At 46.1% G+C, this 24,923-nt stretch overlaps 2 protein-coding genes across 2 annotated transcripts; both read left to right on the forward strand.

Moving 5' to 3' along the window:
• The first annotated feature begins 1,504 nt into the window (after nucleotides 1-1,504).
• WEE2 (WEE2 oocyte meiosis inhibiting kinase) lies at nucleotides 1,505-16,412 on the forward strand. The gene is made up of 12 exons (XM_075503464.1): nucleotides 1,505-1,621; nucleotides 2,188-2,559; nucleotides 5,676-5,875; nucleotides 6,745-6,793; nucleotides 9,309-9,481; nucleotides 10,133-10,254; nucleotides 11,546-11,692; nucleotides 12,498-12,599; nucleotides 12,925-13,010; nucleotides 13,925-14,095; nucleotides 14,185-14,327; nucleotides 15,278-16,412. The coding sequence occupies exons 1-12, from the start codon at nucleotides 1,613-1,615 to the stop codon at nucleotides 15,432-15,434; spliced, it is 1,731 nt and encodes a 576-aa protein (XP_075359579.1). The 5' UTR covers nucleotides 1,505-1,612; the 3' UTR covers nucleotides 15,435-16,412.
• Nucleotides 16,413-16,753: 341 nt separating this feature from the next.
• Nucleotides 16,754-22,215, forward strand: SSBP1 (single stranded DNA binding protein 1). The gene is made up of 7 exons (XM_075503451.1): nucleotides 16,754-16,960; nucleotides 17,069-17,105; nucleotides 18,478-18,538; nucleotides 19,511-19,651; nucleotides 20,324-20,411; nucleotides 20,635-20,723; nucleotides 22,048-22,215. The coding sequence occupies exons 2-7, from the start codon at nucleotides 17,082-17,084 to the stop codon at nucleotides 22,092-22,094; spliced, it is 450 nt and encodes a 149-aa protein (XP_075359566.1). The 5' UTR covers nucleotides 16,754-16,960; nucleotides 17,069-17,081; the 3' UTR covers nucleotides 22,095-22,215.
• The last annotated feature ends 2,708 nt before the right edge of the window (nucleotides 22,216-24,923 follow it).

Here is a 24,923-nt window from a genome sequence, read left to right on the forward strand (position 1 = left end):
TATTATCAGATCTTTGAGTAGTCCTCCAGAAAAAATACCAAGTGAAAATGTGGTGGCTTTTAGTTAGAAGATGCAAGATGAACAAGTTGGGCCTTCTTTACACAGCAAGTCCAACTTTTCTCCTTTACATATCCCATTCCTCCTTAGAAAAATGGCTACTGCCTACAGACCCTGAGAAGAACAGCAACAAAAAAAAATTAAAAAAAAAAGTTTCAGAGGGGATTGAAAACTGAGGTCTGAAGGAGTTTCATTGCTGGGTTATTAATTGAAAAGTAGTTATGGAGACTAAAAGCATTATTTCTTCAGATTTAAAATAAAATATTACTATCTAAGGCTCCAAGTATCCAACATCTGATTAATACAGTCAGATCACAGCAGTACTAAAGTGGTCCTGTCATAGCATCTCAGCGGGCCAGATGCTGCAGAGACAGCTTTTCATAGCAAAAAGCAGCCAGCGCCGGCACTCCCAGGCTTTTGGACCTCGCTCAAGGTAAGGCGCAGGGAGATGCAGCAGCTGCGTGGCAGGAGAAGGGCGTCTGCACGGCAGCCACAGGCTCTGTGCCTGGAAGAAACGCTACAAGCTCTGGGCCAGATGCAGCAGTAAAACCAATACTGAGTTCCTGGCGTGTCCACCTAATACAGCTTTGGTAGCCTGTATCAAATGAATTGGTAGTCACAGTCTTAAAGGGCAACTTCAGAGACCCGTATGGCCATACTTTTCATTCAAAGACCAGGTTAGGAGGGCTGAGTGCCCTCAGGTCAACATGTCCCTTTATTTTCTGGTGGGAATTCCCCTCAACGTGTGCACGGGAAAGCAAGTCGGTTCTGACAAACCTCCATCTCCTCTGGGCTGCGGCCACTTCCAATTTCTGCATGTCCTTCTAGCGGTTCTCGATGCTAAGAAAAAAGGCTGCCGTAACCTTGTTCCCAATTAGTTAAAGCTCACTTTGGTCCCTCTTTGAAATGCAGGCTCACAAAGGCACAGGAAGATCCCTGTTTTTTACAGAAAGGTGCAACAAGAGGAGACATTGACCCGCTCCCGGTGAGCGGCAGAGCCACCCTACCTGCGGGGCTGCCTTCACCGATGCAGCCAGCTTCTCCCTCCTCTCCCAGGGCACATGCTTGAAACCTCAAGATTGGAGCCCATACAAAGACCTCTGCATGGTCCCTAACTCTCTCCTGAAGTCTAGCATGTTATAAATTAGGCTACTAACCTCTCCATGCAGGCTGCAACACTTGTCCAAACTAATACACATCTAAATGCAGGAAATGAAATTCAGACTTAAAAGAAGGAAGCACAGGGCCCCATCACCACAAGACTAATCGCTTATACAAGTAAGTATAAGTGACACAAAGACTGCATCTCTGACAGGATTAACATGGAGCAGACTGGCTGCCAGCAAACATCACCTCCCCGTAGGCCCCAGGAAGCCGGAGGAGGGAAGAGCGTGCAGAAGCAAGGAGATGACTCAGAGGGAGCCCTGGCTCCCTGCAGAGCTGGTTGCAGGCACAGCAAATCCACATCCACAGCAAAACCCCTCAGCCACCAACTTTCCTAGGCACAGGCAATGGTGCACAGGTGCTGCTGAGCTCCAGATGTTTCCCGTTAGCAATGGTCCAGGTGTGTGGGGTGGTTATAAATGTGCCAGGGCTGGAGAAGGGTTGTCTGTAGCGTATCTGGTAACTGCTTGGGGCATCATCTGCTTTTACAGCTGTATGTAGCATGGGTTCTTTTTCTCTGGTTGAGAAATTTAAGGTAGAAAAGGATGAGGAGAGGGCTGGTGTGTGTTGTTCTTTAGGACTTGATAGCTCTGTTTCTATGTGTGATGAGAGTAGTGGATGAAGTGCTGGTGGGTGCAGAAGTTGCCTTGGAGGCTCACTGGGAAAGGCAGTGACTTCTGACTTGTATCTGACTTGCACCAACAAGGCGAAAAGCAGAATCTGTTGTTGTTATGTGAACAGTAACTGAATGGATTTGTATTTGCTAATTCTGGAGTACTCTTCTTTAACCAATGCCATCAAATGACATCTATGAGTGATCAAGGCTTCTGTGTGGGTGGGGTTGGGATGGGGGAGTGCATGTGGTGAGTAGAAGTAATGCTTTTAACAAGGCAAGAAAGAGGGTGGTTAGCCTGCCTGTGTAAACAATCTTCCTCTCCTTCTGCCCTTCTCCCTCTAACAAAGCAGGCCAGTATCAGCTCTACCTGTTCTGTTTCATATGGTGACATGGATGACTGGGACAACAGTGATGAATTCATTCAGCGACTGGATTTTTCCAGTTGTGGCGAAGAGAGTGAAGACAGAAGCGTACATGAGGAGGATGCCCTGAGCTCGAGCCCCCCCAGGAACTGCGAGTTCCAGAAGTGGCAAAGGAGCAGTCCTCTGCCAGCAACCCCTCAGAGAAAGCTTAGTGAGATTTTCCTGAGCAGGACAAAAGCCTGGATGAGTCCCACCCTGAAGCCTTCCCCGGCTGTGAGCGCGAGCTGGGGTAATGCCGAGACACCGCTGCACATCACCTGGAAAAAGCTGCAGCTGTGTGACACCCCGCACACTCCCAAGGTGAGGGCATGTGTCGACTCTGAGCGGGCAAGGTCTGTGGTGTGGCTGGGCATCGCTGCGTGGGTGGTGAGGGGATCTGTTGATGGCTCTGTGGAAAGCATTTTTTTAAATGTTACTGTTGTTAGCCTTCTACTCTTCCCTTAGAAACCTGGGCCATGAGCTCCTTAGCTATGGAAGGGTTATTCTGTGAGCATGAATAGAGACCTGTGTGTGGGATCAAGTGTCTTGACTCTTTCCAAGCTGTTGCTAAAACAAATTAGTTGGTGTTGGGCCAGTCTGACTTAAGAGAACGAGCAACCATGTGCCTTTGGCCGCCTATGTGCCCCTCTCACTCTGCTTAGGGGAGTGGACATCTGTAGCATCTCTGTAGGAAGTGTGCACTGTGCTCCCAGAGGGGTAAATGCATCTCTCTTCAAGGAGCTCGTCATTCCACGGGGAGCTTGGAGACAGGTAGCTGCCCTGACTGCTCTGTTCAGCATAATTTTGCACGCAAGCAGGCTTTCTCTTGAAAGAGATGTTGGAAATGGCATTGTGGCTGGGGTATACTTTGTCTGGCAAGTCTGGATTGTTGTCCAGTGATGCTGATTCTCTTTTTATGTGAAACTGAACTGCTCAGTGAATTTGGGGAAAGCAGGACTTTGTTCTCAGGGTAGCAAATCCCCTGTGGAAAGGGTAACAAATCAATGTGTGCTTGTGGAGGAAGGTTAGCCTGTCTTCCTCTATGTCACTGTCCTAAAATGTAACTTCTCTACTGAGCTAGTTTCTTGGGAGAATGATCCCAGCCCCTATTTTCTGTGAAACTTTTTGTATAGAATATAATACATCTGCTTTTTGTCTTCTGTAAGCACAAGTGGAGACTTGGTGCCAGCTTCTCTGTTTCTAGATAACTTCTGTTGCGTGCATTGGCTTTTACCATTCAAGACTTGCAATGAAATGTAGTTCTTTCAGTCCTCTCTCAATATTCCTGCTGTACTGATAGACTAGTTGCTCAAGTGGTACACAGAAGGTCAGTCTTTTTAGTACTTCTGAGCTAGGATTTGACTTCTGTCCCACTCCAGAAACCTGATTATGTGGAGAGAAGGATGATCCTATGGCCACATATGACCAACTGTGTGGCTATGTTCACTGAAGAATGGCCTGCTGCTCTCTAGGGGAAAGTGGCTCTAAATGGCATCACTCCAAGAATTTTGTGCAACGATCCTGCATAAGAAGTCTCCCTGAATCTCATCGGAAAATGGGTTAGAGGTCCAGAATCTCTTCCAGACCAGATGGGCTACTTGGTAGTGCAGGGTGCTTTCAGTGTGTGCTCTTGTGTAGATAACATGTTGGCTGGATGCTTCAAGACACGCTGCCTGTGGTTTGTCGCTGTGTAGCCTATGAGCAGCAATCTCACTAAATCAACAATTTATTTTCCTTTGCTGTCTTCTGGGAGAAAGGTCTTGGTTTCCAAGCATGCTGCAAAAGGTGGGCTCTAAAGGGCCTAAATCTGCTTATAAATGAGGCTGGGAGCATTGATCTTGGAACACTTGAGGGTGAGAGAAAGAGAGCAGAGCCACATCTAACTGCAGACAGATGAGCACTGGAGCCCCAGCTAGGACGCATGGCAGAGGAGGCAGATGATTGTATTTTGTAGACTTACCCAATCCTGGGACAGATTGCTAGAGCAAGTTATGGTAGCTGCCTTACACTGTATGGCAGCAGCTACGCTCAGATGATGTTACCGTAGACAAGTCTGCTTGATTATGAAATAGAGCCCTAGTAGAGCAGATGGGAATTGCATGCATACAACAGCAGGCTGCAGTGGTATTTTAGATCCCTTTCTTGACTTGTGGCTAGACTAGAACATAGCCATAATTCTGCAGAGCTTCTAGGCTGCTGGGTAAATTGGGCTTGGACATATACTGCTTTTACTAGATCCATATGCAGAACTTTTCCATCCAAGACCAAGAAGATGCAGACCAGAGCTTGAGAAAGTGATCAAGAAGCACTTTCAGGGTCATAGTAAACCAGTAGATGAACTTCCAAGTATGGTATAAAAATAGAGGGATGTCCCAGAAGTAGCTATATCCATGAGTGCAGCATCAATTAGGTGGATGCAGGATACTGCATGCAGCTCTAGGTTTATCTTCCAAAACTTTCAGTGAGAGAAGGGAGGAACTCTAGATATGATCCTGGAGCCACATCTCCACTCACAAGAGAGACCACTGTTGGATCAAAAAGATATAGAAGTATCTTGATCTTCACGGCAGGGGGAGTTCTGGGTTCTTGAAGGGCTTTTAACTAGAAGAGAGATGTTGAAAACCCCTTTAGACCTTACACCACTCTCTTGAAGCTGAAACAAGTAAAAAACAAATGTATATTTCAAAAAGCTGATGGTTACTGAAGAGGTCAAATCATGGAAAGTAAGTAGATTTTTCTGTCTTCAGATCAAGACTGGGTGCTTCTCTGAAGTTATGCTTTACTCAGCCCAAGGTTTTGACTAGTAGGTGGAACCCAATGGCCTGTCTTCTGTGGGAAGGTAAACTATAGAAGATCCAGAGGTTCCTTCTGAACTTAAATTTCTGAAACTCTGGTTTTTCTTCTCAAGGAGAACTGTTTTCTGGTCACTTTGCCAGTAGCTGTATAAAAATATTTCTACCAACTTCCCCTATACTAATTCTGCTTATTGCTGGGGAACCAAAAGGAAACTTGGTGATGTTCTATCTCATCTCCTGACAAACCTGTCCTGACCAAACTGATGCAACAGTCCATGCTTGACAGAACTGGGTCTTTCATGTTAATGCAACATATGACGCAATTTCTGTGTCTCTGTAGGTGGGAGAGATGAGCAGCTGGCTCCTCTTGAGGACTGCACTTGCCAAAATGGCTCTGCAGGCCTCACCCAAGTGAGCAGGGAATAGTGTCTCAAAGGGCTTAGTGAAGAATGTAATACTTTGTGGAAGGAGAAGAAAACTGTCAGCACTAAATTAGGGATGCAGGGTTTTAATGATTCAGCTATCCTGATGAAGGGAGCTGAGTTCTCCGTGATTTGCAGGAGGGCAGGGATTTTTATTCTGACATAGCAGCAACAAACATTTTTGCTGGCTTACCTGCCACTTTTTTTTTTCTCAATACAGAGCCTGTTATCGAAGACAGCTTTTGCTTCATCTGGGACAAAGGTTCCACCCAAAGGCTTCCGACATCTGAGATTTACTCCTGATGCTGACTCAGATGACTCTACCCAAGCTTCTCTTGTCAACATTAATCCCTTTACACCAGAGTCATATCGACAAATGCTCTTTCTTCCTAATGGCAAGCAGAAGACAAGAGGAGAGCTGTAAGTGAACTACTCTTTAATAACAGGCTGGAAGGAGACTGTTTGAAGGAGATAAGTAATGATGGAGACGTTTAGTACCTGAACTTATTTGCTAACAATGAATCATTCACTTCCGTAGTATTCATTGGTGCAGAGCAAACATTAGCAGACATATGCAGGTAACAGAAATATAAATCAACCATTTCCTTTGTTCAGAAAGGTAAGCTGGGATCAACAGCCAACCTCAGTGCTATGGCTGTAGGAGAAAATTATACCTCTCTCTTTCTTGACCATGGGTAGGGTGGAGCTTGATTCAGTTATGCACATACCCACAACTTGGAAGAAACGACATGCATGTTTGCATGTTATACAGCTTTTTAAGATGGGTACAGGCTACTGCTGACCTGCAAATGGTCTGGGTTAACCAAGACACAAATTTAATCAAATACCTGCGCACTACAATGATGTTCAGCTTCTTTCATAGCCCCAGCTGTAACAGATGCTCAGCTGGGTATACCCCTTGAAAGCACAGTGGGGCAGTTCTCTCCTTCACTAGGAACCTGCTGTGCAAGGTCATCTCCCATGTAGCTTCAACAGTAATAAGGTGGCCAGGAGAATGATGCCCCTGAACAATGCTATTCTGTCCTGTGGGCAGTACTGAAGTTGGTATGTGGAGGCTTTCTAAATGCAAACAAAGGCTTCCTAGCCTGGGACTACAGTCTTTAAGGCCTCAACTAGAAACTCATTGTGTATCAACAGTCTACAAAATACGTCTTTAAACTGTGAAGCAAGGTTTGGGGATTCTTTTGAAAAAATGTATTCATTTCAACCCTCAGTTGGATTGCTGCACTGAAATGATACACCCAGACTTTCCTAAACTTCTGTTATAGGAGGGATCCTGATGCAAGAAGCCAGATAAAACAGGAGCTACCTACAAAGGTGAGTGTCTGTATTTCACCCCACAGAGAGGATAAGATGCTTGTAAAGATTTGGTGCTTGATGAAACTTATTCTGCTGTTGGAGTATAAATCATGGCATCATGACAGAGGATGAATGCCTATGACAGAGATATTCCAAGCTGAATGTTTTATGTTAACATTTTTTTGAGACAAACTCAGAAATTATTCCTATCTCTAAAGGAAAATTGTACTAAAGCAGATCTGAAACTTTGACAAGTAATCCTAAAACTCATTGATTTTTTTTTTGTCAGGAGGTCTTTCGAGGAAATATAATTTGGGTTCCTCAGGGGGAACTGTATTACTATATTATTGAGTTGGCGTAAATAGTGGCTGTACCTTTGTGGTTTGAAAAAGTGGGTGTATTGCTGTTCCTATGAATCGGTGTACTGAGCATCTATGGATGTGAATGGAACATGGCTTCTATATTGCAAATAATATATGGAGCTGCACTGCAAAAACACAGACTGAGCTGAATGGCTCTGATGGGGATAAGTACTTTAGGCAGAGTTTCAGTTGCAGTAGTCACAACGGCAAACTTCTGAAGCAAGGCAGCAAATTCTGTACTCTCATTCCGTAGGAAAACGTCTAGCTGGGGGGTGTCTGTGTGCCTCGGGGTCCAAGGGAAGGCCCCACCACAGCTTATGTAGCTACGGGACAGCAAACACTGTCTTATAACTCAAAACCAAGTTCTCTTGCTGTTGCTGATGTCTGTACTTTGCTGGCAAACCTCAGCAGCAGGGTGTGTTGGCCTGGCTGTATGGGGCAGGGTGTGAGGTCTCACGTACCCCCAGCTGCCCTGCCAGAACTGGGCAGCTGGTGTGGGAACCAGTGTGCTGCAGCCTTCTTCCCAGTCCTACCTGGGGGAAGCTACTCATCCAGCTAGCCTGTGGAAAGCAAGCCAAGCCTGAATTAAATATCTGTGTTCAGATGAGGTAAAAATCTCGATTTTCCTGAGCAGCCCCTTGAAGGAAGTATCTGGTCTTGTGCAAGTAGGTAGAATTGTTCATTGTAATTATGAAATAATTAGGCTCACTGGAAGAATAATGATACCCTCTAGCTGAGGAGACTGGTATTGCAGAAAAACCCATCTCCATGGAAAAACTACAGCTGCAGAGTAAATCTGCTACCAGGTAACATTTGGGGTTACCACAATTATTGTTTTCCTTGGAAGAAAACCTCAAATAACTTGTAATCTGCTGATATATTACTCTGCTCGAGTGCTGATTAGATTGAGTATGTAATATAGATATAAAACTGTGTACTGGGAAGTATTTTTATTCCCTGAGCTTTTTAAGATACTGTAAAATATAGCTGCCTTATGAAATACAACCTGTTGTGAAGGGCTGTTGTTTCATATAGGCCACATCTTACTGTCTGTGAGGACCAACTCTTTACCCCCCCCATGCTTTAAGGTCATATACCATATACTACAGCAATCACAGCAGTGGTTTCTGTGGAACCACTGTGCAACATGAGCCACTGTCCCTGTAAGGGATGCAGGAGGATGAAGAAAAATAACTTAGTCCACTCTCTTGTTGTTCACTTCATGCTCCACTGCTTATTTCTAATCTCCCCTGCCAGTAGACATCACTCTACAAGCAGTACCAGCAGCTCATATTTCCCTAGTGACCATTACTGTAGCAATAATGATGTTCCAGCTGTTCTGCAGGCTTTCAGCCCTTTGTGGAAAAGTGGCTCCTGGTGAGAAATTACTGGGAATACAAACAGATACACTGAGACCTGCTAATCTGCCATTAGTCAACAGCTGGTGCTCCAAACCTGATGAGAGCCTGAACTGATGCAGAATGTCCTTGCTGCAGGCAAACTTAGCTGCCAGCGTAAAGCAGCTCTTACATAGCTGGGGCCACATTAAGCCAATGCACCAAGCTTCTCTCCTGAGCTCAAAATAGGCAATAGCTCTTATTTAAACACAAGTTCAGTACATGAGTCTGGCTAATTCAGAGGTACTGGACTTCCACCTACCAAGGCTGGTAACAGGTATTCTCGAGTCTGCAGTCGCTGGGCAAAAGACAAGTATTTTGTTGTTGCCTGCTGTTCAGCTCTGACTCCATCATCCATCTGTGCCAAGAGAAGAGATGTGATGGTAATAACCCAAGGAAGCTTAGGCACATACAGCCAACTAGACTGCAGTTCTCCTTAGATGCAGTTTCTACCTCTATGGCTAGCAACTCATGATTTAAAAAAAAAAAAAACCCCAAACAAAACAACAAAAAACCCAAAAATACTTGGCCAAACCAGGCCAAGATGGCCTTTGTTAGGTGGTCCAAAAAACCCCACAACATGCCTAAGTGAAAGGTAGTGTTTCAAGAAAAACTGGCAGTGCACCTGCACACATGCCTGGATGAACATCCAGAATGGGAGAGGGAGCAACATGGGTACGCTGAGAGCAAGTGCTACACAGCTCTAAATACATGACAGATGTTGTTATCTAAGTCTTTCAACTCATACTTGTCTTTGTTTTTGTGACCTTGTAGAGATATCCTCTGAAAGAGAGCAATATGGTTTCCCGCTACAAGAAGGAGTTCCTGGAACTAGAAAAAATTGGTGTGGGGGAATTTGGCTCTGTCTACAAGTGCATCAAACGCCTTGATGGATGCATTTACGCCATCAAGCGCTCCAAAAGGCCTCTGGCAGGATCCTCAGATGAGTGAGTGTGCTAGCTAGAAACTGCCAGTGGAAATGATGGGCATGTTCTTGGGAGGTGTGATGGGGAAGGAGGGAGTGTGGATCTAAAGGTATCTGAGGGGTGGCATGAGCAAAAACTGGCTGCTGTTGCACTCCCAAGTAACAGTTGGGAGAGTGGGGGAAGTTACCACTTTAGGACTATTGGATATAAATGTCTGGGAAAGGGAAGAAGCCACATGTATTGCAAAGTGACATGACAGCTTACCTGAACTCCTTGGGTCCATGCAGCCAGTCTCTTTAAAATAATAACTGTCAAATAGTTCATCTGTGGTATGTCCATGCCCTGCTGTATGGCCAGCACTGCTCACATCTGTATGGACCAGCTAGTGTTGTCCTGCATGCTAAAGCAATGAAAGCTGCCTTTGCTTCTTTAACAAAAGACTTGCTCACTGATTTTTGGGGTCTTTTGACAGCTGCTCAGCGCATTTGAGCAAGGGCAGGTTTTGCTTCAGCAGCTGTGAGAGCCAGTCCACCTGCCAAAATTTAAGAGAAAGTCCTGAATACCTCTGCTTTCCCTCTCTCAAGCCAGGCTGCAAACCAGGGCTCTTCTCATGGTCCCAAGCAGGATGCTGGCACCCTGTCACCACTGCTTTTTCTGTACATGCTTCTCTAGGCAGGTGGCACTGCGTGAGGTTTATGCTCACGCTGTCCTTGGACACCACCCCCATGTTGTGCGCTACTATTCGGCGTGGGCAGAGGACGGTCACATGATTATCCAAAATGAACACTGCAATGGTAAGAGCTGTGACATTTAGAGGCTGAGATCTCAGGATGGGTGCAGTTACCTCCTTTTGTACTTAAATATGGGATGTTTTGGCTTACAACAAAGCAAACTGTACTGAGGCTACAGTTCCATGGAGAATCCAGTAAGGGTTTGTAATATTTAGACAAAGCTCTGAATGGTGCCAATGTCTTAAAAGTAGTGAATACCCTCTAATTTGTGGGATTTTAAAACTGTTCCTCTGTGGTGGCTGGCCTGGAAAAGTATTCCCCATGCTGATACTTAGAGCTGTGTCTGAGACTGTCCAGGTAAAACCTGATATGAGTGACTCAAGAGCAGTTGACTTACGTGCCCTGTATCTTGGAAACAAACCCTTCTTAATGAAGGGGAGTAATGATTTGAAGAGTGGCTTCCTGGTTGAGATGAAGGCACCTTGCATCTTGGCTAGAAGAAGGGGCTCAACAGCTGCAGAGGAACAGAGCTAAATAATGAGGTAAACTGTAAATGGGGTGCTGCAGGCACCCTGGTACACTCTTACTTGGGTTTGCCCTTGGCCATACCACTGTCTGGGAGACATTGGAAGAAACGCCTCTGGCTACCAGAGGAGCTGAAGGCAAATATGTGGCGCTCATCTTTCAACTGCTCCTGCAGTCTTGGGGCTCAATGATGAGTGGTGATGGCTGTTTGGAGTAACGACTTCAAATCTGGTGGAGGTAACCATGAAACCTGGTGATCGCTGCTGCAGCAATGATCACCATTTCTTGTGTTCTAGTGGATGAACATCTGAGACTAAAGGAGAAGTGGTGAAAAGCAGGCTTACGGGGAGAGAGGCCATGGTATTTGCTAGTCCTGAAATAGCCAGAGTGCCTTAATGGAGACCCACAAAACATTGTTTCTGTGTCAAATATTTCATTCTTCAATCAAAAATCTGCTAGTGGGTGCTCAGTTTCCTTGCTCCACCATTCACGTACCTGCTTTCGATCTGTAAGCATGGCAAAAGTAATTAACTTTTCCACTGTTCACTTGCATCAGCATCACTACCAGGTCAGTCCTTCTGGTGCTGTGGTTAGAACTGCAGTTGCTCAGTCATTGGCAAGCAGGAGGCAGGGTGCTCTGAGGCAATGGAAAGGCTGGAGTCAAATGGTGATGTCCAAGTTTGATCACTAGAGCGTACATAGCTGGTCTGGTCGGGGTTTGTCACTAGCAAGCCTGCAAGTGCTCTAGGCAATAGTTTCTACTAAGCTATTTCAAACATGCCGCTCCATAAAATCTTTGTCAGGTCTCAGACTGACTGTTTTCTCCTAGGTGGGAGTCTCCAAGACGTGCTGCTGGAAAATGCAAAGCTTGGCCAGTATTTCCCAGAAGCAGAGCTGAAAGAAATATTGTTACAAGTTTCCATGGGGCTAAAATACATCCACAACTCTGGCCTCGTCCACCTGGATATCAAACCTAGTAAGTATAGTGCTCTCCTCCTTTGTGGAGGGTCCTCCAAGTGACCCTCCAGGGGTAGGACCTGTAATAGGTCCTTCTTACTGGACCTATTACAGTGCTTCAGAGGAAAGAGGATCTTGCCTTAAAAGGTGAATGTCTTGTGGTGTTTTTTTTTAATCTTGCCACTACTGCTGTTCTAAAACTGAGCCTTCTCTGGTAGTTGGCAGCATTTTACTCATGATTTCTCATGATCTTCATAATCCTGTCTCATGGGAATCACTTTCATACTGGTGGAGCAAGCAGACCTGCTAATGAAGATGGGGACTTCCTTATTTGCTGCTCTCTTGTTGCACAACACTTGACCTTTGTACATGAGAGCTGGAGTGAGAAGTGAATGTTTATTGTACCTTCCCTGAGGGATTAAGTTCCTGCAAAAAAACAGTAACAAGCTTTCTTCTCTGCAGCTGAGCATGGGCACCTCCAGGGCAGTGCTTCCCCCCCCCCGCCCCCAGTCACATAGTTATGTCCTTATAGCAGAGCTCCACTTTCCTGCTGAAATCATGCTTCTAGCTTGGGGCGGCAGAGGGAGGGGCAGAAAAGTTGATTATGCTAAGATATTTATGCATAAGATACAACTGTCTTCTGCCAGCTGTATTGTTGAATACATGAGTTGGGCAGAAAGTGGACTAATGGGTGGGAAGCATGTGCATAGTTTCTCTGGCTGCAGAGCTTAACTAGCTTGACAGGTGGGATTTTTACAAAGTTGTCAGGCTGCCACAGTCTGGCTACTGATACCACACTATTGCTAAACTTCACTGTCTTGCAGGTAACATCTTCATCTGTCACAAGCTGGCAGTTGCTGCCCCTGCTGAGCAGGAAGAGAGTGACAGTGAAGACGAATTCTCTTCTGGTGTGGTGTATAAGATTGGTAGGTTTTAGCCCACTTTACAGCTGGCTTAAGATTAGGGCTGCTCATTACTGCTTGATAGTGCTCTGTCCTGCTGGCTGAAGAGACTTGCATACCAAACTGATACCATAGTTCTGAATGTCTCTGCTACTTACCAGAATTAATTCCTCTAAGGAGACAAGTCCTAGAAAACTTGTGTGCTTGTTTCCAAGCCCAGACTCCTGAATAGGAGCAGGCTTGCTCTCTTACTTGGTATTTCTCTGTTGGTGCCTATAAAATGCAGGCTTTTATTGATGGTGCAGGTCTACATCAGTTTGCTCCATTAGTTGCTTGTTCTTTGTCCCAGGTGACCTTGGCCATGTGACATCAATAACAAACCCCCAGGTGGAGGAAGGAGACAGACGCTTTTTGGCCAATGAGATTTTGCAAGAGGTACAGCTGCTAGTGGGGTGGTGGGGAGAACAGGGTGGTGAGCAAGTGGGGAGAGAGCCACTGTAGTGAAATCATTAGTCTGGCATATTCCTTGCCTTATCTCCTCTTTCTTGTGTCTGGTCTGGCTGTGAAATCAGCAAAATTAACGCTTTATTAAGAATAGTATAGGTGTGGGTCTTGTCATGTAAATAGTTAATGTACTTCATCAGTAACTTCACCATTAGATTATTGCAACTATTCTACCTGCGAGGGATGAATGGGACAAAACCTTCATCAGTTTGGAGATGTTTCATGTTACGCACCCAGCTGAGATTGAACTGCTGGATGTGACTACTGAGGAGTATATGCACCCAGACAAATGCCTTGTACAAAAAACACTGATCAGGTAGTGTGGAGAGGTGGGAGGCACAACACACCTCTTAAACTGGCTGCAGTTTTGCCACTCTGGCCAGTGAACAAAAAGGGAATTGGTATGTAACAACCAGCTTGGATGTGTTCATCAACTTGGGTATTTAAGTGACTGTATCTCTTTGTGCTGCAAGCGGATTTAGGAACTGTTAGGTCAATATATCGCATGCAGGCTTTAGTTTTAGGTGGGCATGGCTAGCTTATTGCCTTGTGGTGAAGGCTGGAAGCATGCATTTGTTAGGCTATCCTCTGGGTTTGCTGCAGTGATCCTAATGTGGGCTGCAAGCTCCTCGTGACTGGGTGAAAGCTAATGTGCTATTAGTTACCAATACTACTTGCTATCAATGTTTTTATCCTAAAGAGGAGAAAGCAGCTAACTGGGATGGTGAAGGCAGTGTCATACATATATTTGTGTGGCTGTTTCTTTTTGAGCTGGTATCCCAACACACCTTTGTTCAGTATAGCAAGATGTTCCCTTTCTGTAACTGTTTATCTTCTCTCCACAGCAATACTGCTATTTGCCAAAGGCAGACATCTTTGCCCTGGCACTCACAGTGGCTCTAGCAGCCGGCACAGCACCGCTGCCTCACAATGGGGCCATGTGGCACCACATCCGCAAAGGCAATATCCCACTCATCCCCCAGAAGCTTCCTCATCGCTTTCTTGAACTCCTCAAGGTGAGGAAGTAGTCTTGACAAGGATGGAGGTTTTTCTGGTTGGCACGTGACAGAGGGAGTGTTAAACCCTGAACTCCTTTCCTTTCCAGCTCATGATCCACCCTGACCCAGTGGAAAGACCTTCTGCCACAGCTCTTACTAAACATCCAGTTCTCCGTCCTTCACGTGGAAAAGCTGTGCAGCTCCAGAAGCAGCTAAATGTGGAGAAGTGCAAAACTGCCATGCTGGAAAGGTAGGGCTGGCTTGGGCATGAAGGGGAGAAGACATGGCCACAACAAGTTCTGGTCACCAGGCTTGAATGTAGGGTGGTAGTGCTGGGAGACCCAATGTGCAGAAATACCCAGTTAGCTCCTGTGCCTGGAGCTGGGAGAGTGATGGGGCTGTAGCAGGGACTTGTAGTGCCCAAGCAACTGTGGTAAGCAGCCGTGGTTCACTTCTGGCTTTGAGGAGCTGGCTAAATTAGAGCAGTGAACTTGCATGCTTACTGCAACCACTGGTGATGGAAAATAGTGATACAATATGCAGCCAGTGGGCGGTTGAGGAATTGATACTGCACTGAGATAGTGGTCTAGCACAGAAGGAAGAGAAATATCAGGTGGTGGCAGACATCCTCTTTCCCCTTGCTCCCTCTCACTGCTGTTGGCAGTAATGTTTTGAGGTGCCGGGATCTAGGAACTGCCCTACCACCCCTCTTAGTGCAATAGTCAGCTGGGGAATAGGTTTTCCATGTAGACAGGAGAGCATATGCTCTGGGAGAGCAGCAAGCATCAGGGGAAAAAAGGCAATGGAAAAGAAGCATGTGCCTTTATTAGGTATTTGTGCTGCACAAGATGGTACTGATCTAAGTTTCACCATTCACAAATATCTGAAACAATGGGAGGAAAAACTGAGCTAGGGACTCTTCATACTGGTGCCAGTCTAGGTGTGTGTTGCTGAGCTGATGCATAGTTTTCTTTTGGTAAACCTTCAAATCTTATCTGTTCTGAAGTAGAAACCCTAGTGGAACCTACAGTAATCTCCATGTTACCCTCTGGGGTCAAAAGTCACCACTCTCCAGCAATGCTGGAGTACTGCAGTCACCCTCTTGTGCAAGACTGTTCATAGCTTGCTTCTGTAGCTGATGGGGATTCATGCATGACATAGTTTTCTTCCTCTCCTCTTCCTTCCATCTCCTGCCTGCAGGGAACTTAAAGCAGCCCGCCTTGCCCAGACCCTCATGAAGGACCAGCCCTTAGGAAGTGCCAAGTTGCAAGAGTCTGAAACCTCTTCTAAGCAGAACAGCAAGCGCCTGGTGGGAGGGAAGAGCTGTCGCTCATTTAGCTTTACGTTGGGTTACTGAACTTCTGTTGTCCAAAAAGCTCTGGCTGCTGAATGGCTCTGTGAAAGCAGAGGGTCTGCACATATCAATGCCCCGTATTGGCTCTCCCTGTTGTGGTTTTTGGTTCCCTCATTAGTTATGATGAGATGTTGGCTGAGGGAAGAATGACTAGCTTACGAGTGTCAGATCATGGGATTTAAGATTATTGTCCTCGGTCTTTTACCTGTTTAATTTCTTGTGTAACTGGTCTTGTTCTAGACTAAGAATAGCTTTGCCATACAAGGGAAAGGATGGCATTTCCTCTACTTGCTTCCCTCGTTGTTTAGTTGGGCCCTATTATTGATGATGATTTTGTGGTCTTAACACTCTGGCCACCTGTGTATCTTTAGAGGGGAGACAGTGGCTGTACATGGAGACAGCATCTCTACAGCTGGCTCCTCCTGGAAGTCAGGAGGTGGAGACTATGGTAGACAGTTTTAACTACACAACAGGAGACAGACTGGTTACACAAAGTCCTGGCGGACTTGGGGTGCAATTTGAGTGGCATTCACTGAGGGGGACAAAGAATAAAAGGAAATACTTAGAGTTAAGGGGGCCTTACTTGTGGAAGTTGAAGGAAAACTTCCCCTCCCTTAACTTTCAGCCACAGGCACAGTATCACGTAGCTGATGTGAGTAAGCTTTTGCAGACCAGTCCCTGGTGCCTGACTTGTTTATGCCGATCGGCAAGGACTCCTTGCTTAAAGTGGGGGAAATGACTGTCACGTGCTGGTAAGTGGGTCTGTGTACCTGTTTCCCTTCCAGTATCTTACACGTGGTGCAACTCTCTGCAAAGCCTTTCAGTCAAAGATGAGGGAAACCAGAAAGGGCTTTTTAGGCCTTGTCAGTTTTTTGGAGTTGCCCGTGTGAAGTGTGTATATATTTAAGCAGGGGCATGAGATGTAATAAATATTAATGTGACTTTCTGACTCCTTGTCGGCTGTATGTCTAGCTGTGGTAGTTGGACATGAACGGTGTACTCTTACGAGGGAGAGCGTGAAGTCGGTGATTTGGTTATTTTCAGGTTCTACTGAAGCTTGTTTTCAAGTGTTGGGCAGTGCTGGCTTTTAAACTGTTAGATCCTATCCTTTAAGAAGCGAAACGTGCAAATAAAGATTTTAATCCTTTTACCTATGAAGGAGTGACTCTTTCTTTTTTTTCTTTGGGCCTCCTTGCCCGCCATCCGGGGGATCTCGCTCACCCGTGGGCGACAGCGTGACCGTGGGTGGGTGGGGGCAGGCGCTGGCCCCTGCTGGCGGCGGGAGGACCCTCCTCTCGCCCTGCACAAGGCCGCGCCGCTCCCGCCCGTTTCCACAGGGGGCGAGGAGCCGGCCCGACCGCGGTGCGCTGCCCTCTCCCGCCCCCCGGGCCGCTCTCCCGCGCGGGCCCCCGCAGAACCGTCGGAGGGGGAGAGGGTTGCGTTTCCTCCCGGACCTTCTTTGCGCAGGACACAGCGTTTCCTTTCCGCTTCCGGCCGTCTGAGGGCGCTGCGGGGCTGTGGCGGGAGAGGTGCGGAGGGGGCCGGGCGGGAGCGGGCGAGGGGGCCGGGGGGGTTGGCGGCGGCGGCGGGAGGGGGCTCCCTCCGGCGCTCTTTCAGCCGTGCTTTTCCCTCCGCAGGCGCGGCGGCGGCATGTGGCGACGACCGGCGTGGCAGGTAGGGCTGTGCGGGGGGCCGGGGCCGTGGGTGACGGTTTAACGGTTCCCTGAGGGAGCAGCGCTCCCCTCGCCGAGGCCCTGGGGCCAGGCTGCGGCCCTCAGCGGGAGTTTGGCCCTGGCTTTACGTCCGTCCCCGGGGGGCCCGCACCGCCGCAGCGCGGTGGGAGTCGCTCGGGGAGGGATGTTGCTACGAGCCCTCCCGCCGCGGGGAGGGGATGGCGGCGAGGAGAAGCAGCTCCTGCCCCTTCTCAGCCCGCCGCGGGGCTTGTGATGACTTTCTAGTCACGGAAGCTGGTTTTCACTGCCGTCCCCAGTTGCAGCGTTATAACGTGCGAGGTGCGGGGATAACCGAGGGCCCCGAACCCGCCCCTCCCTGCTGCAAGGGCCGGAGGAGCGCTCTGCCGCCGGACGGGGCGTTCGCAGAGCCCCGGCTGAGCTGTGCTACCTGCGAGCGGCTTTTCCTACGCGAACCAGCTGTAGCTGCTGGTGCCTTTACCGCCACACTGACAAAATGATGTGTTAAAAGATCTGGCTTATGCATGGAATGAGTCTTGGGTGGTTTGCATATACATCAATGAACCATACAGACATACCAAGGAACGTTTGTTTTACAAGTTGTATTTCTTCTGGTTTAGCTCCTCTGTTCAACACAAGACTGTCAGTCTTGCCTTCCTTTAAGTTTTGCAACCACTCGCTATAGGAGATGAGCTTTTCTTCCAGTTCCTGCACATGGGCTGCGTGCAGTGGTGTTCCTGGGCTTTTCTTTTCTCCTTTCTTCTAGGACATGATATTTGCCAGCATCAAGTCCGTTCCTTTGGTTTTTTTTTTTTTCTCACTTGTGTTTAGCTGTAGCAATCAGGTTTTTGTGGCCTTGATTTGCTGTTTGCTTGGGAACGATGGGTTATCAGTGCATCACACTGCTTATGCTGGTGGATAGATGTAAGTTTTGGGCGCATCCTGTTAATCTCTGGAGTGAAACAGAAAGTTGATGAAACTATCAAAACTGTTTCCAAAAACCAAAGCCCAACCAACTAAACAACCCCTCCACTTCAAACCTGCCCCCCACTCCTATTATGCATTACAGAAAAACAGCAATTACTGCATGTCCCAAAAATAATTGCTGGAGATGTACCTTTGGGCCATTCTTTTTCCTAGGCAGCTTTTTAACCCCAGTTTAACCAAATACTCTTTGAATAATCCTTTTGGCTTCATTTAGTTGAACGGATTTCTTCCTTCAGACCCCCCATAAGTCACCAGGAAAAGAAAGTACTTGCAAAACCTCTGTAAGTCTTCGGAGAACGGGGTGTAAAAGCATGTGAATACTGTTCATACTTTGTGTCTTGGAAGCTAACATCTGTCTGTTCCTTTAGGTGCTTCGTCAGTTTGTAAGACATGAGTCTGATACAGTTGGCTCATTGGTACTGGAAAGATGTAAGTAGCTCCTGAGATGAAACTTAGCTGTTACTCTTTGTGGTTTTTATCTTGGTTTTAGAATGGCTGAAATATGCCAGGAGAGGAACAGTTACGAATGGTAGCTCCCGAATGCAGTAACTAAGAATGTGTTGTTTCAAACAGACAGACTCCTAAGTAGCTTCCTATCTGGTCTTTGTCAAGTCAAGCAGCCCTTAAGGGAAAAAAGCCCTGACATGGAGTACACCCTGTAAAAGGCAGGTAGTCATACTTTAACAATGGCAGCGAATCAGGTACGCTATTGTCCTGTTTTCTAATAACCTGCATTTAGGTGTCTCGTGCTTGTTTCTCAGACTCCCGTGTGCCTGGGGGACTTGTTTGGGTGCTGCTGCTGCCGCTGCTGCCCCAGCATGATTTGCTCCAGGTGTATGCTTCAGACTTTACTATTCAGTTCATGTGCTCATTGTGCAAGAGTGATGCTCCCCTGACCTCCAGTTGTCCTTCAACAAGGAGAAGGAATAAATTGTGTCCACCCAGTCCTGGTACCTGTGTAAAAACTAGTGACCCTCTAATTCAGAGGATGGGGTGTAATAATGCAACTTTGTTGTTTTAAAGGTATTGTTTTATGGACAAAACAATGCAATGCTATGGTTTTATCATAATGAAAAAAATAAAAGTCAAAATAAGTAAATGCAAAATAGTCTAAAGTGACATATTTATGTGTCTGTGAAGAAGGTTACAAAGGAGCAAAAAGAATAAAGAATGTTTAGCTTTCTAAATGAGCTTATTGAGCAGTGATAACGATAGTACAGGCACAGTCAACCATCTGCAGGGCCTGAAAAAGCCAAAAGTCATAAGAGCTTGAAAAATGGTTAGGAGGTGCAGAAAGTCATTCATTGTTTTGGCCCTTGACCAAAGCTGCTGACTTAGGACTTGCAATGATTAGAAGAATCATAATTCACCTGTATATGTATTTACTGTCTTGCGTTTCAGCCATGAATCGTGTTCAGTTACTTGGTCGGGTTGGACAGGACCCTATCATGAGGCAAGTGGATGGAAAAAATCCCGTTACCATATTTTCTCTTGCAACCAACGAGATGTGGCGAACAGCGGAAAGTGACGTAACCCAGGGAGGTGAGTCTGCAATGAGCAGTGTGCTTCTGCTGTGTTCTGATGTCATGTTTGCATATTCAGTAGCACCACGCTTTGTCTTCAGGCTGCCGTGTAAACCTCTCGGGTGCAGGGAAGTTCATTTGAGGTCAGTAGAGATGCTGGTGCATTTGTGTGTCTCTTACTGATCCTCAGCAGCATGTACTGAACAAAAATCTGCATGTCGACCTTCCTCTGGAGGAAAGGAAAGAGTGTTGAGTTGGCAGTTTTTCCACAGTTGGGGTTGCAAGAGGTGTAGCAGGTTCCATACTCTAATTTGTATTCCAAGAGGGGGGGGGGGAAAGAACAATACATTTTCTCTTTGATTCTTCAGTCTGCAGCTACAGATGTCTCTTTTTCTCGAACTTTTGTTCAATGCAGAGTGTGTGAGGGGAAAAAAATTCTTCTAGTGTGAGCACTGGCTTCCAGGAAAACTCATCTCTTGGTTTGAACTGTGCTTCTGCACGATACTTTCATTTGGATGCAGATGAGTGGAACATTGAGTTCTAGTATAGAGTGGGAGATCAAGTGCTAGTATACTTCCATTTTCACATCACTTTTCATAATTTGAGAACACCAACATGTTGAAACTAATTTCTGAGGCTTGAGTCAAAAAGAGGATTTGGCATCCAACTTTCTTATTTTTATGTAACTTAGGTGATATCAGTCAGAAGACGACATGGCACAGGATCTCTGTCTTCAGACCGGGCCTCAGGGATGTTACGTATCAGTATGTGAAGAAGGGGTAAGTGAATAACAAATGTGGTTGAGGATTTAATGCCTTAATAATCGATTGATGTAATAATTATGGTGACCAGGAGCTACACTAACATAGGAGTGCCATAAAATAAGTTAGCAGACATGCTACAAACAAGTGAGGCGCAAAAGCCTGTGTATTCAGAATCAGATACAGAGGAGAAAACAGCCATACAGTTCTCTGACCAGAACCAAATTCTTCATTTTTTCAGTGCTCGACTCTATGTTGAAGGGAAGATAGACTACGGTGAATATACGGATAAAAACAATGTGAGGCGGCAGGCCACAACAATTATAGCAGGTAAGGAACAACATACCAATGCCTACCTTGCCCTTTTAAAATGGAGAGGAGGTGGAGGACCTTTGAAATAGAGCTTGGTTTGTCTTCATCCTCAGAACCCACACTTGGGGATTTTGAGAGAATGAATAGGCTGTACCACTAGATGTCCTCTGGCACTGTGCGTGAAGACACAGAAAATGAGAGCATATAGTTGCAAACTGTTGCATAGTTTGTTCACACAAACCAGTTGGTGCAGCAGGTAGATACTCTGTAATACACAGAGTATCTGGTATGTAGTACTGCAGGTCAGGCAGATTCCTCTTCTAAGCAGAGTTTGTTTAGTAGCTTTGTCTTGGTTTGGCAGGGAATTTTTTCTTCCTGTTCAAGACTGGAGGCTTCCCCAACTTTAAGGAGCTCTGTTTGTGAAAGATGTTTTGTGTGGGGATAACTCTATGGAGAATTTAGAAAGACCTCAGTCTGGTAGCCAGTAGTGGGAAGAAGAGCACAGAATGGATAGGGAGTAGATTTGTCCCTTGGGTAGACACAATGAAGAAGAGAACTGGGAAACACAACTTCTTCCTTGAACCTTTAAATAGCGTGAGCATCTACTGTGGGTAGAGCCACTATCTTGTGGCTTTTGAGGGAGGGCTAAAATAATTGGGTAGTAGAGCAAACATTTCTGTTACACAAGTGTATCTAAAAAAACTAGGTCAGAGGAGAAGGAAAAAAAGCCAACCACAATTCTGGATGTTTCTGCTGTGCAGCCTCTTTACAACAGTAGTAATCAAACTTTCACATGAACAGTTCAGCTAGCAGTGCTGTAGGTTGCTGTTTAGAAATTGCTGGAGGGGAGAAGCAAGTCCCTTTTTTTTAATTAGTATTTATCCTAATGGTTTCTTCTTCATGTTCAATATCCCCAGTCTCAAAATGCTTTAGAAATTACTGAGGCTTGATGAAATACAAGCTTCCTATATAGTCCCATAGACTGATGACATGGTAGTGCACACTGAAAATGACAAAATAAAAAGGAAATAAGCTGTAACTGATAGAGATCATAGTCAAAGAATTAAACCATTATTTTAAAATGTTTCTGGTATCTTTGACTGTGATCATCAGGTTTAGCACACTTGTTTCATAGTATATATGGTCGCCTTGAATTGTCAGCTTTCTGGGGAGATAGAGCAAGAACCCTGTATTGGACACTGTTTTATTTTATGAACTATTCTGTACCAAAATACACATCTTTGCAGGTTATTTTAACACAAGTAGGTTGTCTTTGTGGGTGTGCAGGCTTGCAACAGGGCAAAACAATCCTGAAGATTAAATTTTCTTTATTTCTTTTCAGATAATGTAATTTTTCTGAGTGATGGTGGTATGAAAGAAAAGGTGTGAGGTCGTTAGTGCTTGGACCCAGGCCATTTCATTCCTTTTGTTTTACAGTGGTTCATAATTCTGTAATCATGTATATTGCTGTAGTTTCTTTGAAAAATAAATAAAATGTTCGATACCTGTAGGGTATCTATGTGTGTTTTGTTTTGTTTTGTTTTCCTGCGTGCTTTCTCTCTGTTCATCATCATTTGGATTTCTTTCTTTTTTGTTCGTTCTTAAGTGAAAAGGTAACCCAGGCATCTATATTAATTCTTGAGCTGATGAATATATAAATGGAAGTCACCCTTTGCATTTTCAGCCATTTTCAAACCTTATATCCTTGGCTGCCTTAACAATCGCTCTTCTGTCTGGTGGAGTCTGACAGCCTAATCTCCTCTCACTGTTAACATCCCTCCTCTGTTCTATAGGTGTCATTCTCCATTTTTCCTTAGCTAAGTCAATTAGATGGCAAGTTTAAACCAGCGCCATTGGCCTCAACTGGTGCTTAGCTTGAAGTTTCTCTGTCACAAGCCCGGAGGCGGCCTTCTGTGCATTTGTGTCTGCCCCTCCATTGATCATAGCATTTGATCAAATCAGGTGTGTTGTCTTTCACCAAATCCTGTTTTGGTCATGTGCTTAGGTCTTCATTATTATGGCATTTGACATATGGTGACTCTATGATGGCATCAATGTTCTCATCCCAGTACCTTGTTAGGGTGCTATGCCTATCGTTTGCCATCAGGAGGGGCTAGAGGAATGACTGCCTTCACTCTTCGTTTTGAGAGGCCTGCAATAGTGTGTGAAAAACATTCCTGGTCCAGGATTCTCCGTTAATGTGGGAGTGGCGTTTGTTTTGCTTTGTTTTATTGCCAGAAAGACTGAGAATTACTAGTATTGTTAGTAAAAAACAGCACAGCTAAAAGATGTTGCATTCTATTACATAGAGAAGTGGTGAAATTCCCACTGTGATACAGCAGGCTGCGAACAGGGAAAGAAGAACGTTAGAGGTGACAATTTCCTGCCTTCAAAGCTGGTGGGATTTTGTATCTCATCTCTCTCTGAGCCCAGTACAGAGCACGCTTATTTATAGTTTTTGCAGCTCTTTCCCCTACAGAATGATGATCTTGGTTAAGTTTTTCTCTACGGCCATTGTCAGTACTACCAAAAACTTCAATTCTTTCAGTTCAGTATTTATTTCTGGTTGAAGTTAGTGCTTTAACTAGTATCCTAGCCCTGTAACTGGCATACTGAGGTGTTAGATGTACTGGAAATGCTTAGCTACTTAAATGGGTTGTTATATACGGAGATCATAGAATCATTTAGGTTGGAAAAGACCTTTAAGATCATCAAGTCCAACCATTAACCTAGCACTGCCAAGTTCACCACTAAACCATATCCCTAAGCATCACATCTACACGTCTTTTAGATACCTCCAGGGATGGTGACTCAACCACTTCCCTGAGCAGCCTGTTCCAATGCTTGACAACCCTTTCACTGAAGAAATTTTTCCTAATATCCAAGCTAAACCTGCCCTTGGCACAACTCGAGGCCATTTCCTCTTGTCCTATTGCTTGCTACTTGGGAGAAGAGACTGACCCCCACCTCGCTACAACCTCCTTTCAGGCAGTTGTAGAGAGCCATAAGGTCTCCCCTCAGCCTGCTTTTCTCCAGACTGAACAATCCCAGTTCCCTCAGCTGCTCCTCATAAGACTTGTGCTCCAGACCCTTCACCAGCTTCGTTGCCCTTCTCTGGACACGCTCCAGCACCTCAATGTCCCTCTTGTAGTGAGGGGCCCAAAACTGAACACAGTATTTGAGGTGTGGCCTCACCAGTGCCGAGTACAGGGGCACGATCACTTCCCTACTCCTGCTGGCCACACTATTCCTGATACAAGCCAGGATGCCATTGGCCTTCTTGGCCACCCGGGCACACTGCCGGCTCATATTCAGGTGGCTGTCGACCAACACCCCCAGGTCCTTTTCTGCTGGGCAGCTTTCCAGCCACTCTTCCCCAAGCCTGCAGCGTTGCATGGACTTGTGAGCCAAGTGCAGGACCTGACACTTGGCCTTGTTGAACCTCATACGGTTGGCGTTGGCCCATTGACCCAGCCTGTCCTGACCCTTCTGCAGAGCCTTCCTCCCCTCAAGCAGATCAACACTCCCAACAAACTTGGTGTCATCTGCAAACTTACTGAGGGTGCACTTGATCCCCTCATCCAGATCATTGATAAAGATATTAAACAGAACTGGCCCCAACACAGAGCCCTGGGGAACACCACTTGTGACTGGCTGCCAACTGGATTTATCTCCATTCTCCACAACTCTGGGCCCGGCCGTCCAGCCAGTTTTTTACCCAGCAAATTGTACACCTGTCCAAGCCATGAGCAGCCAGTGTCTCCAGGAGAATGCTGTGGGAAATGGTGTCAAAGGCTTTACTAAAGTCTAGGTAGACAACATCCACAGCCTTTCCCTCATCCACTAGGCGGGTCACCTTGTCATAGAAGGAGATCAGGTTGGTCAAGCAGGACCTGCCTTTCATAAACCCATGCTGGCTGGGCCTGATCACCTGGGTGTCCTGTACATGCCACGTGATGGCACTCAAGATGATCTGCTCCATAACCTCCCCCGGCACCGAGGTCAGGCTGACAGGCCTGTAGTTCCCCAGATCCTCCTTCTGGCCCTTCTTGCAGATGGGCGTCACATTTGCTAACCTCCAGTCAACTGGGACCTCCCCAGTTAGCCAGGACTGCTGGTAAAGGGTTGTAAGTGGCTTGGTGAGCACTTCCGCCAGCTCCCTCAGTACCCTTGGGTGGATCCCATCTGGCCCCATAGACTTGTGTGTGTCTAAGTGGT

Source organism: Mycteria americana, chromosome 1 (assembly GCF_035582795.1).
Source record: "Mycteria americana isolate JAX WOST 10 ecotype Jacksonville Zoo and Gardens chromosome 1, USCA_MyAme_1.0, whole genome shotgun sequence".
Taxonomy (NCBI): Eukaryota; Metazoa; Chordata; class Aves; order Ciconiiformes; family Ciconiidae; genus Mycteria; species Mycteria americana.

Excerpts from the sequence above, each read along its gene's own strand:
- WEE2 (XM_075503464.1), top strand. Across the intron at positions 13,011-13,924 it reads CCAATGAGATTTTGCAAGAG|CAATACTGCTATTTGCCAAA; the intron begins GTACAGCTGCTA and ends TTCTCTCCACAG. Across the intron at positions 14,096-14,184 it reads GCTTTCTTGAACTCCTCAAG|CTCATGATCCACCCTGACCC; the intron begins GTGAGGAAGTAG and ends TTTCCTTTCCAG.
- SSBP1 (XM_075503451.1), top strand. The coding sequence starts at position 17,082 with ATGTGGCGACGACCGGCGTGGCAG. Across the intron at positions 19,652-20,323 it reads AAGTGACGTAACCCAGGGAG|GTGATATCAGTCAGAAGACG; the intron begins GTGAGTCTGCAA and ends TATGTAACTTAG. Across the intron at positions 20,724-22,047 it reads GGCCACAACAATTATAGCAG|ATAATGTAATTTTTCTGAGT; the intron begins GTAAGGAACAAC and ends ATTTCTTTTCAG.